At 56.9% G+C, this 12,078-nt stretch overlaps 3 protein-coding genes across 3 annotated transcripts; 2 read left to right on the plus strand and 1 right to left on the minus strand.

Annotated features, from left to right (window-relative positions):
• Positions 1-2,304: 2,304 nt before the first annotated feature.
• N0V96_003424 (uncharacterized protein) lies at positions 2,305-4,408 on the plus strand (the record flags this gene model as incomplete). Its single annotated transcript, XM_065756833.1, has 4 exons — positions 2,305-2,847; positions 2,900-3,485; positions 3,539-3,877; positions 3,915-4,408. The coding sequence occupies 4 exons, from the start codon at positions 2,305-2,307 to the stop codon at positions 4,406-4,408; spliced, it is 1,962 nt and encodes a 653-aa protein (XP_065614600.1).
• Positions 4,409-4,708: 300 nt separating this feature from the next.
• TFC1 (tau 95 subunit of transcription factor TFIIIC) lies at positions 4,709-6,926 on the minus strand (the record flags this gene model as incomplete). Its single annotated transcript, XM_053198536.2, has 4 exons — positions 4,709-6,111; positions 6,166-6,243; positions 6,294-6,630; positions 6,681-6,926. The coding sequence occupies 4 exons, from the start codon at positions 6,924-6,926 to the stop codon at positions 4,709-4,711; spliced, it is 2,064 nt and encodes a 687-aa protein (XP_053044072.2).
• A 2,473-nt stretch (positions 6,927-9,399) lies between these two features.
• RTS1 (serine/threonine-protein phosphatase 2A 56 kDa regulatory subunit delta isoform) lies at positions 9,400-11,762 on the plus strand (the record flags this gene model as incomplete). The annotated part of the gene is made up of 6 exons (XM_065756834.1): positions 9,400-9,423; positions 9,497-9,847; positions 9,911-10,867; positions 10,914-11,212; positions 11,261-11,588; positions 11,712-11,762. 6 exons carry the CDS (start codon positions 9,400-9,402, stop codon positions 11,760-11,762), a joined length of 2,010 nt encoding a protein of 669 aa, XP_065614601.1.
• Positions 11,763-12,078: the final 316 nt, after the last annotated feature.

The raw sequence follows: 12,078 nt of genomic DNA on the forward strand, positions 1-12,078 counted from the left end.
ACCCCGTATCTCTTTAGCTTCATAAGCTACACTATCTTTCGATTCATGCTTGTCTCTGCGGCGGAGTGATCCGAGGTGGAATGTTCCGTGGGATCATCATTGCCGTATTCGTTGTGAAGTCCTCAGCAGAGAGTGGAACTTGCCCGCGGTCAAGCACTCGCAATGACACGTTGGTTGTCACAATATTTAGTCAAGCAGAGTCCGAGATCTATTGTCAGGCGGAAATCACGCGCTTGTCGATGTCTCTGGATCATGCTTAGGCCACTTCAGGGTCTCGAGGGTCGTCTAGGTGCTGTAAAGTTCCACCCGAAAGATCAGACACGACTTGCGTATGCCTTGCCCTTGAAGTTGTCCCTGTAAGCAGCTGATGTTCTTTGACTGGCCCCTTGACAATACGGAACATAGCCACGTGTAGCTGTAGGGGAGTTCACGATCAACTACGCATACCAGTGCAGTCTATTAAGTTTGAAAGACGTAGTTGTTATCTACGTAACTGCGGTTGCGGTGAGTTGACGATGGAAAGTGGGAGCAACCCGAAGCAGACAGGTTCATATAAAATGCTTCGATTCGCGGAAAATAGCAAGTTAGACTCAAGACTTACTACTCTACATCCGAAACCTAAGGAACTCTATCTCTACGTTACCCCGTCTCCGCTCTTGACCAACATGAAGTTCACCACCGGCATCTTTGCTCTCGGTGTCGTCGCCGTCTAGTCGATGGAACTCATCAGCGAAGCCCCGCTGTGAAAGTACGAGAAGCTCAGCGTCGATGCCTGGTTCAACTGCAACGACACCAATGGCGGCACCGATCCCTGCAAGGACTCGGACTGTGACATGCCCTGCGCGCGGGCTGGGAGGAACGAGGGGGGCAAGTTTAAGCACGTTAGCAACAACTGGGGTGGCGATAGACGCGCCCTGCAGTGCTATCTCAAGTGAAGCGTGAGTCCAAGGAAGTCTGGCGAGCCAAGGGGTGTCAAGTTGACGGAAGGGGGCGAGCAGGAGGGATTAGGGGCTTGGGAAAGACAATTGGACTTGGCATTGGGAAGCGTTTAGACGGTTGCTTGTGCTCATGGATCCTATGGCGAAAAGATAAGAGTTTAGGTACAACAAGTCAAGTATCAAGGCTGCCATAGACTGAGTCTGATTCCTGCGAGTTGTCCATTCTCTGGTGGCCGGAGGGCCGACGAAGCCCGAACCGGACGCGGCAGTCGTTGTCACCGAGTAAAGTGGACCATGCCCGGCCGCGGTGGATACTGTTACCCGGATAAGACGGCACCTGCCTGAGGCCTCCACTGCCAGAAGCATGCAGTGGCGGCCAGAAGCGGCCCAGCGCACTTGGCCACACGGGCGTGGAACTGCGGCGGCCTCAAGAGTCCAAGCCCGCCACTGCGCGAGCGTTGTTCCCAGGTGCTGCACCCGTTCAACGTTGAGTCTTACAACTTCTCTGCGCATCTTTCGCCCCCCTTCTTAGCGTCAACTGAGAGACAATGCAACTCGGTCTTGAACTGGGGAGTCCCTCGGAGCCGACCCTTTTTGCCATCCCAACTCTGATGAAGAGTCACTGTACCGGTAGTTGTTGGGATGTTGTGTCTCAGTCTCTGCGAAGATCTAGATCCCATGAGTCACATGCAACCTTGATATCTCTCTGCAAGTCACCATCCTGGCGAATCTAGACAACGCGGCAACTGCAAGTGCAACCCAGGAATGCAAGCACTTTTCTTTCACTGCCTGCCGCGAGCGTGGATCGTCTTTGACATGCGGCTGAACCAATCGATTCCCACCCGAGCCTGACAAGCTGACGGTGATGGACCTACTGATGACGTTGACACACCAACGTACACTCCCCCACACTCTTCTCTTTCGTTACACTCGTACCGGTAGTCACCAGGCTAGAGCTGTCGCAACGGTGCAATCACAGAGCCGCAAATCTCTTTAGTTCTTAGTTCCTGTTGCCGCGCTCATGGCAGAGGCCGTAGATTCATTCGCCACTCCAGGCAACTCTGCTGACCTCGGAATACGATTTAGTCGGAGCAGAGTCGACTGCAAGGCTACAGTGGCGCGTACTCTTAGTTGGTCTATTATGCCTAGTCCTTTTCTCTTGAGTTTGTATCTGACATTAGGCACGAAGGCAACGATCGCCTAGCTAGAGACGCGGCTCATTCAAGCCGGGTTGCCTCAATTTCATCTGATTCTTATTTCAACCCACCATTCACTGCTTCTGCCATTTGGTCTTAGGTTTGGGTGTCTATATAAAGAAGCAGGTGTCTGCATCTACCTTATCGTTCCCTACCCCATCGCCACCAAGATGATAGACCTGGGCAAGATGGACTTCTCAACCCTCTTCAAGGGCAACCTGACCGCCATGGCGGAGAACATGACGGGCGGCCGGGGAGGTTACGGAGCGGGCAACAGCAACAAGATGATGGAGAGCCTGCTGCCGATGCTGGGCGGACAGTTCAACCCCGTCGTGCGCTCCCTGATGCTCCTGTACCAGATGATCGGCTCCAACCTGGGCATCGACCCGACGCTGATCCTGACGCTCGCGGGCTTCTTCTGGGCCGCGAACCGCGTCGTCCGCCAGGTCTACGGCGCCGTCTTCCGCCTGATCCAGGACAACTTCATGAGCTCCATCCACGTCTCGAGCACCGACGAGATTTACACGCACATGATGAAATGGTTGGCGCTCCAGCCGCTGATGGCGAGCTCGCGCTCGCTGACGGCCGAGACGGTGAGCAAGACGGCCTGGGAGGAGGAGGAGGAGCTCGAGGCCCTGCAGACGAGGACGATTGCCGGGAGCGGGAGCGGCGCGACCGAGTTTCTCAACTTTTCCAACCAAGAAGCCAAAGCTGTATGTCTCTCCCCTCTTATCATTGTTTCCAGATGTCACTAACACTGAATAGCCCCCGCGATACGTCCCCGCCGTCGGCGTCCACGGCTTCTGGTACAAGAAGCGCTACTTCCGCCTCCACCGCAAACAGCAGTCCGTCTTCGACGGCGAGTCCAACTACGGCACCTTCCGTAAGGAAGAGGACCTCATCGTCTCGTGCTTCGGCCGCAACCCGGAACCCATCAAGGAGCTCCTCCGCTTCGTGAAAGAGTTCTACTACCAGGACCACTACGCCCGCACGACCATCAAGCGGCCCAGCCCGGCGCCCATGCGCCGCTACGGAGGGCGGTACAACTGGAGCCAGGTCGCCAACCGGCCCGTACGCCCCATGCGCACCGTCGTGCTCGACCCCAGGCAAAAGGCCCAGGTCATGGCCGACATGAACGAGTACCTCCACCCGGCGACGCCGCGGTGGTACGCGAACCGCGGGATCCCGCTGCGGAGGGGGTACCTGTTTTACGGACCGCCGGGGACGGGCAAGACTTCGTTGTCGTTTGCGCTCGCTGGCGTGTTCGGGCTTGACATCTTTGTGATTTCGCTGCTGGAGCCGACGCTGACGGAGGAGGATCTGGGCACGCTGTTCAATTCCTGCCGCGCCGGTGCGTGGTTCTGCTGGAGGATATCGACACCGCGGGCCTCGCTCGCGTCGAAGACGAGACTGATGCCGCCGCTGCTGATGGTGCTGCCTCCAATGGCACCAAAGACGGCGACGACAAATCCAACAGCCACAACAAGAAAAACGACTCCAAGGACGAAAGCAGCAGCAAAAAGACCTCGACAACAACAAACAAAGACGACTGGAAAGTCTCGGACCTCGCCCGCGCCCTCAAAAAGGAATCAAAGGACGACAAAAAGGGCATCTCCCTCTCGGGCCTCCTCAACGCCATCGACGGCGTCGCGTCCCAAGAAGGCCGCATCCTCGTCATGACGACCAACAAGCCCGAATCCCCTCGACGAGGCCTTGATCCGGCCCGGACGCGTCGACCTACAGGTCGGCTTCACCAACGCCACGCCCGCGCAGGCGACAGAGCTGTTCCAGCGCATGTACGAGGCCGACGGGGCGAGCCCGGCCAAGAGGGTCGACGGGCACGTTGCGCCGCCGACGAATCCCGCGCCACCTATTCTTGTGAATGGGAACGCCGGTTCTTCTGTTGCCTCTTCTTCTTCTTCTTCGTCTTCTCCGTCGACTCCGTTGCCTTCACAGTCTTCCTTCACCCCTTCAACAGAGAAAGTCTCCTCCCCATCATCATCATCATCGCCAGAGACGGACGCCGCGGCAGCAGCAGAAGGCGAAGAGAAGAGGAAGGCGCGCCACCATGAATTCGACGGCGAGGAGCTGGGACGTATCGCCGACGAGTTTGGCGCCCTGATTCCCGACGGCCTCTTCAGCCCGGCCGAGATCCAGGGGTTCCTGCTGAAGCGGAAAAAGGATCCCCGGCGGGCGCTGCGGGAGACGGCGGCGTGGGTGGAGGGGATGCGGCAGCAGAAGGAGAACAAGACCAAGGTGCTTAGGGTGCAGTGAGGCTCTCTCTCTCTTTGTGTTTCCCTCTCGCCTCCTTCCCTCATGGTGCCTTTGACACATACGTTTTGTGCGGCTTTTATTGCCGCGTCTCAGCATTTGTCCTATTTTTAGACTTTGAGGGTAGGCAACGGAATCTGGTAGCATGAGAGACGGGCATGGGATATATATCCGAGGGAATTCGGTCTAGTTTGTAAACAGAGCATAATGCGAACCCTTTCGACGCCAGTAATTCTCTGCTTCCACTCCGAGCGAATCTGTGATGATCCCTGGGCAGAGTGGCATCGGCATGCCCTATTCACATCAAGGCAGTACTTCCGAGGGGTACGCCGCATCCACGTCTGTCTCACCTCCCTGATCGTCTGCGAAGCGAACGCCACGCCGCTCAGGAGCATCATAGACGAGCGACTCATCATACTCATCATATCTCTCGCCGTCGTCGTCGTACCCGTAGCCCTCTCCATCATCATCCTCATCGCCGTACTCCTCGAGCCCCTCTTCTTCCTCTTCCTCCTCCTCCATGCCCTCATCAAGACCAGGCACGGGTGCAAAGACCCGCCTCTTGGGCTCGTAATCTTCATCGTTGAGGTAGTCAATGTCATCCTCGCTTTCATCCTCATCACTATCCTCCGCACCAGAGTCTTGCTTGCCAGCAGCCTTGAGCCCTGCAGCGGCGGCGGCAGCAACGCCCCGCGGCCCGTTAGACTTAGTGACGCGGTACGCGGTGCCCTTGCGCTTCTTCTTGGGTTCCTTGAAGCGGCGGCCGTACAGCACGCGCTTCTCGGCGTCGGTGAGCTCGAGATCCGGCAGCGGCACGTGGACGCTCGAGGAGCCCGGCGGCGGCGTCGTGTCACGCACCTCGTAGATGCCGGCAAAGTCGTCGTCCGTGAGCTTGCGCCCAAACTGGATCGCAATCATCTTGGTCTTCATGATGCCCTTGACCTTGGCCCACGTGCCCTGGTGGTACCAGCCGCTATTGTAAATGTCGACCTCGGGACGCTGCGGTGCCGTTGCAAAGATGTTTGCAATCAGGGGATCCGTGATGTCGCAAATCTGCCAGACCTTGCCGTCGGTCCAGTACGACTTGCCGTCAAAGACGTGGGACTCGTGATTGTCGCCCTGGGGCTGGCGCTGCTCGGTGCGCAGGCTGCGGATAGCGTGCCATGTCTCACCAATGTGCCCAGCCTGGAGCTTGCGCATGTTGAAGATCATTGTCTGGTACGTCCTGAAGGAGGGATCGGTGCGCGGGTCGACGCCATACTTGATGATGGCATCGCGCCAGGGCCCGCCACGGAACTGGTAGCCAACGTAGCCGACGCAACGCTTCATGACGTTGGCGTTGCGGACAACGGACCCGAGCTTGTTCATCAGGGACCGGCGTGTCCAGATGGGCCGCTCCTCCATCGCTTCCAGCATGCGGGCTATGCAGTACGTGACCTCCTCGTCGGAGCCGTCGTACGGGGTCTGCGGGCCTGGCGGAATGGGATACTGGTCTGCTTTGAGGAAGTAGCCGATGAGGGTGGGCAGCTGGGTGTTGATGAGCTGCGCCTGGCCCGTCTGGTCGAGCTCTGTGCGGACATATGGGTTTTGGGAGTAGTTGTAGATGAAGGGAAGCGTCATTGGCGTCCACACGGGCGGCGGCACAATGTCGACGTTTGGCCCCTTGTCGACGCCGTCAATGAACTTGAAGTCCCTCATCTTGGTGACTGTGGCGTGTTAGATCGGCTCGGCTAGGCTACCAGCATGAGAGCTTGACTTACTATCGCCAGGCATGACCTGGTTCATGAATCTCGAAATGAAGGGGGACTGCTCGAGGCCCCAGTGGAAATCCGCCATGCCTGTCTCTTGTCAGTTGGGGTAGGCGAGTTTGATGTGCGCATGTCCTCACCTCGGAAGCGGTGGGTGTGCTTGATGACGCCGACGGCTTTTACGCTGTACCTGTCGACATTGTCTCGCATTTTCCGCCGCAGAAGCTTTGGATTGTCCAGCCTTGATCTAGAGTAAATGGGCTCGGCGCCTGGGCTGGCCCTGGGTACATCCCGCATGTCGACTTCACCTTCCCACGGCCCGTCGGTCCCTCTCTTCCTTTTCCTGCCGGTCCGCTTCGGGACCGTGACCTTCAAGACCACATTGTGGCTCGTAGCGCTGTGAGACATGATGGGTCTGCGGAAAGGGCTCTCTGGGTTGAGATAGAATGGGATTGTGTTGCGCTCACTGTCGAGGATCTGGACCTGGCGTCAGTATCGGATAGAGACTCAGACGCCGCGATACACACATTTCGGAAAGACGAGACGTTGCCAAACGCCTTTTCCGTCCGATCCAGGTTCATGACAATCATGGGGATTTCGACAGCGCCCATGGTCCTCTTGGGGATCGGGAACCGGGGTGCCGAGTTGCTGTCTTTGGGTGGTGATGGGCCATGGGTGTCTTTTGGGGCGGAGTCATCCTTATTGACACCTTCGACGCTCTCGACGCCTTCTTCCGCCGTCCCATCATTGACCGGTTCGACCTGGGTGTCCATGGCGACGGCTTACTGTTGGTGTGGTTCGACACACTTGGTTCGAGATTCAGTGGTGGTCAGTCGGAGCCAATCGACTGGCTGCTTCCGACTTGGAAGCTGTGGAAGCGCGTGTAATGGACAGTGTCTCAGCGGGGGCGCTTGGTGAGACTGCGATCCAGGCCGAATGCCGTTTTGGTCACCCCGTGGCTGTCACTGGAATTGTGATGCCGTTCCGAGCGACTGAGATGGATTTGATGCACGGTGCGAAGTGTTGCCCGTCCCCGATGGTCACTGCATTTTCAGCGGGTGCTCTGGGCCGCATGTAGTCCTTGCACTGTACAGCTCGCGCAGCGGCAGGCGCGATGGAAATCGACGAAAAATTGTCACCAACTTTCTCTTTGCTACGCCGTAGATCCAATATGGCATCACCGAAGAGACATCAGATGAATTTCGTCTTAGACACGGGTTAAGGACATGATAGACACGTGACGATTCTCCCATCAAGAATCCCCGTCAACTCTATTTACAGCGATGCAGAGTCTCAAAGAAACAGAGACGGACGTATTCGCGTTTCAGATGGCTCAGCTGGTCCTTTTTTTCTTCTTTTTCGTCCAATGTTGCTCACTCGTAGAATTGTTCCCGAAGAACTGGGCGACGGTTGATTCTGAGGTGTAGCTTGGGCCCAATGGTGATGTGATGATGCCCACATGGCGCGGAATGCGTCCCAAGGAGAGGTCCCTGCAAGGGCTAGCAGGTGACTTGCAGCACTCTTGCTGCTAGATCGTATAGTATCGGTGATGTTATCACAGTGTGTGTCTGGGTTGAAATGACACGGATCAAACGAAATGGGACCCTTTTCTTCAGTTTCGTTGCGTGGCTTGGCAGTGTGCTGTCATGGTCTCTGTGTGCATTCTGATGTCTTTGTGTGGAGATGGTCTGTGGGGGCCAGGGGGGGGCTGCAGTGGTGCAGTGACCCGACCCGGACCCGTCAAAATGCTCCGGAATAACACTATGCCCGTCAGGAGAAATTGAGCTCCAGGGTCCAGCTTCCACCCCGCCAATCACAGCTGCCAAAGTTCAAGAAGCAGTGACCCCAGCTGTCCAACCAGACGAGGGCAACTTATCTTACCTAATCCCAGAAGGATCCGTGCTCAGCCACCAGTCTCTGGCAGTCGGTGACAGTTGTCGTCCACGGGAGGTACCAAAGTCCCTCTACCCCATCCGTTCTGCATAGCACCTGCGCCTGCACGCCTGCCGCCGCCGGCCTGCTACTTCGTGGTGTCCTGTTGTGGTCCTCGCAGCGACTGTGAGGTACTGCGTCTCCAGTTCAACAGCCCAAAACCCACAGGTGGTACGGCGTGCCCACCCAATTCCTGCACAGTCGGTGCGATTGCAGTCTGTCCAGTTGGGTTGATGATGCAGGCGAGAAGCACCAGACCACACCTTCCACTGTCCACTGTCCACTGCCACTGCCACTGCCTCAAACCTCCACCCGTCAACCTCATCCCCCTCTTACAACAACGACCATATGCCGTCTGCGTGCCTCTCTGGAGTCCCAATGCGCATCTTCAACACCACTTCTTCTTCTTCCTCCAAACCCATTCTGTCATTGACCGACTGTCGAATTTGCTTTATCTAAACCTTTCTATCCAAGCCCCAACTCCCGCGTCAACAGCGCCTCCCACTGTCAACAGTGTCAAGGCCTGTTCCTGGCTGGCTGCCGCCGCACCGCTGGGGCCGTCTCCAGCTGTCCAGACTCCCAAAGCACCGCTCTCTCTACCTTAATATTTGCACCGCCGCTAGCACGTTAGGGGAGGTCGGCTTCCTGGTCCCGCGTCGTCGTCTCACACTTCACACCTGGGCCCCGCAAACAACTTCAGCTTTACCGACGATCCAGAGATTCCACCCCCCATCTACCTTCAACCTCTCGCGTCTGGCTCTCTTCTTTCGCTGCCCGATCGCTCATACCTTTTTTCTTCATCTGCCAACCTTTGATGCGTCGTTACCTTGTCGCAACTCACCCGCCAATCCCCGACTCTAGCTTCCACCCCCTGCTCTTCGCATCCAAAAGCGACGCTTTCCTGACAACCCAACCCCAGCCCTCGCCGAGCAACAGCGACAGCGACAGCGGCAGCGGCAGCGAAAGCAACGCCCTCCTTTCATCATCACGTCGACATCGATCTGCCGACGCGCTCGCTGCCACCTAGACACCCACCGCGACCACGCATCACCCTTCATTCAACTGCGCAGCTCGCCATCCGGGCCGTCTACCAATCCGCCCGCATCGCCTGCCCACATTCGACGACACCCGGCCGATATTGAACCCCCTGCAGCAGCAGCACCACCACCTGCACCTCGACCGTCCGCCCTGCGCTCCTCCATATCCCGAATCGTTGGACCTGCGTCCATTGCGGTTTACTGTCTCTAGTTGCAGCTTTCGAGTCGGCGAGTCTGTCACCCCACGGAGAGAGGGAACACTACAGTGACGTCCACAATGAAGCGCTTCAGCCAGAGGGTGGTGAGTTGTCTCCGTCAATACCCGTTGCCCCTGAAGCCCAATCCCGCTGCTGAACACGATATTGACAACCCAGCATGCTCAGCTCTCGCGCGGCAAAGACCCCAATAAGCCTAAGAAGAACAAGGACGCCAAAGATGGCACCGCATCCCCCGGCGGTGCTGGCTCAGGCCGAGATGCCAACCAGTCACCCAACCCGACACCCTCGTCCTCCACCACGAACCTCGCCGACGCCCGTAACAAGCCCCTGCCTCCTAACAATGCCGGCGGAGAGCACGGCACCGCGAACCAGCCCTCTCCATTGAGCAACCAGCAAGGTGCCGACCGCTTCGGCTCTGCGGGTGCTGCCCAAGGTGCTAACGGTGGAGGTTCTCCAGGCCGTCATGGAACTTTGCCGCCTACCGTCATCATCAGCCCCAGTGCTCCGGTAAGTCTTGTGGCAGACATCTTTTACGTTGCTGATCGCTGATCGTTGACACTTCCACTCCAGCATGTCCCACCTCCCGGTGCCGCAGAGACCATGCCGCACGATCTCGCGCCCCCCAAGGCCGGCACCAAGTCGCTCATGTTCGATCGCCTCCACCAGACTCCCAAGGACGTCCCCGAGGGTCTCAGGACACCCAAGCGACAGCACTCTTCACGATTCGACATCTCGGCCCACCGCGAGCTCGAGAAGCTCCCCGGCTTCCATGAGGTGCCCCCTAATCGCCGCCAGGAGCTGTTTATGCAAAAGATTGACCAGTGCAACGTCATCTTTGACTTTAACGATGCCAGCGGTGACATGAAGTCCAAGGAGATCAAGCGACTGGCGCTCCACGAGCTGCTCGACTACGTAGCTAACAACCGCCAAGTCATTACGGAACCCATGTACCCCAGAGTCGTCGAAATGTTCGCCAAGAACCTCTTCCGACCTATCCCTCCGCCGATGAATCCCCAGGGCGAAGCGTTCGATCCCGAGGAAGACGAGCCCGTCCTGGAGGTTGCATGGCCCCATATTCAGGTCGTCTACGAATTCTTCCTCCGATTCATCGAGAGCCAAGACTTCAACACCAACATTGCCAAAGCCTACATTGACCACAGCTTCGTCCTCCAGCTGCTGGAGCTCTTCGACTCCGAGGACCCGCGCGAGAGGGACTTCCTCAAGACAACCCTGCACCGAATCTACGGCAAATTCCTCAACCTCCGCTCCTTCATCCGCCGCTCCATCAACAACGTCTTTTTCCAGTTCACATACGAAACGGAAAGATTCAACGGCATCGCCGAGCTTTTGGAGATTCTGGGTTCCATTATCAACGGATTTGCCCTGCCGCTGAAGGAGGAGCACAAGACCTTCTTGACAAGGGTGCTGATACCATTGCACAAAGTCAAGAGTCTGAGCATGTACCACCCGCAGTTGGCATACTGCATTGTCCAGTTCCTCGAAAAGGACGCGTCGCTGACGGAAGAGGTGAGTTGTCTTGTGTCTCTGTCGTAGACTGAGCTAACGTGTACAGGTCGTCCTCGGCCTCTTGCGATACTGGCCCAAGGTCAACAGCACAAAAGAGGTTATGTTCCTTAACGAGGTCGAAGACATCTTCGAAGTTATGGATCCAGCCGAATTTGCCAAGGTGCAGGAGCCTTTGTTCCACCAGCTTGCCAAGTCTGTAGCCAGCCCTCACTTCCAGGTCGCAGAGCGAGCGCTCTATTTTTGGAACAACGAGTACTTTTGCAACCTGGTCAGCGATAATGTTGAGATTATCCTGCCCATCATGTTTGCGCCGCTCTATGAGAACTCAAAGGGCCACTGGAACCGGTGAGTACAGATGCTCGACAGATCCCAGGACCCGCTGACCAAAGACAGCACCATTCACGGCATGGTGTACAACGCCATGAAGCTGTTCATGGAAATTAACCCCCAACTATTCGACGACTGCTCTCATGACTACACCGAGCAGCAGAACAGCGCCGCGGCCAGGGAAGCCTTGCGCGAGAGGAAATGGGCTTCCATCTCAGACCAGGCCGAGCAAAGGCGATCAGCAAACGGCGCACCGACCGCGGGTAGAGCCCACGCCGGATCTCTTTCCCGCGTCGACGAGGTTGACGGCACCGAGGACAACCAGAAGCGACTAGATTCTCTTAAGCTGCAGGATGGAGATCGCAGGGATCGTCGGCAAGAGCAACAAGACTCGGTATGATCAGCCCACAGCACGCATGATTTTACTGTCATTTGTTCCTGCTCGGCGTGCCTTTGCGCTACTTTCTGTTTGACTTGATGCGCATCACGGACCATCGATTAACATGACGGATTCTAGGACGCGGAAGAGAACGGCGAAGTCAAGGCCGAGGCGGACGAGGAGTCATGACGGGGACCGACATCACTGAATGATATGCCTTCAACCGGTTGAGGGGTGATTTTCAAAAAGGGGAAACTCATGCATGAGTTGTATGCTGGAGGGAATGATTCAGAGGATCACCCAGGAAACGACTTTGGTGCGGAGGGGAAAGAAAGGTTTCCGTGCGCTAGGGATGGGGCCTCGCAGCCCCCGGGAACATACTTAATTTTCATGATGTCACTTCTTTTGTTTTCTCTTTTTTGCGTGGAATACAGACTCGACTCGAGATCGAGTTGTTTCTCCCGCCCGCCGTTTTTTTTTGGGGTGACAGAGACTTGGTGAGGGG

Source organism: Colletotrichum fioriniae (genome assembly GCF_027942845.1).
Source record: "Colletotrichum fioriniae strain IMI 355084 chromosome Unknown scaffold_3, whole genome shotgun sequence".
In the NCBI taxonomy this organism is placed as follows: domain Eukaryota; kingdom Fungi; phylum Ascomycota; class Sordariomycetes; order Glomerellales; family Glomerellaceae; genus Colletotrichum; species Colletotrichum fioriniae.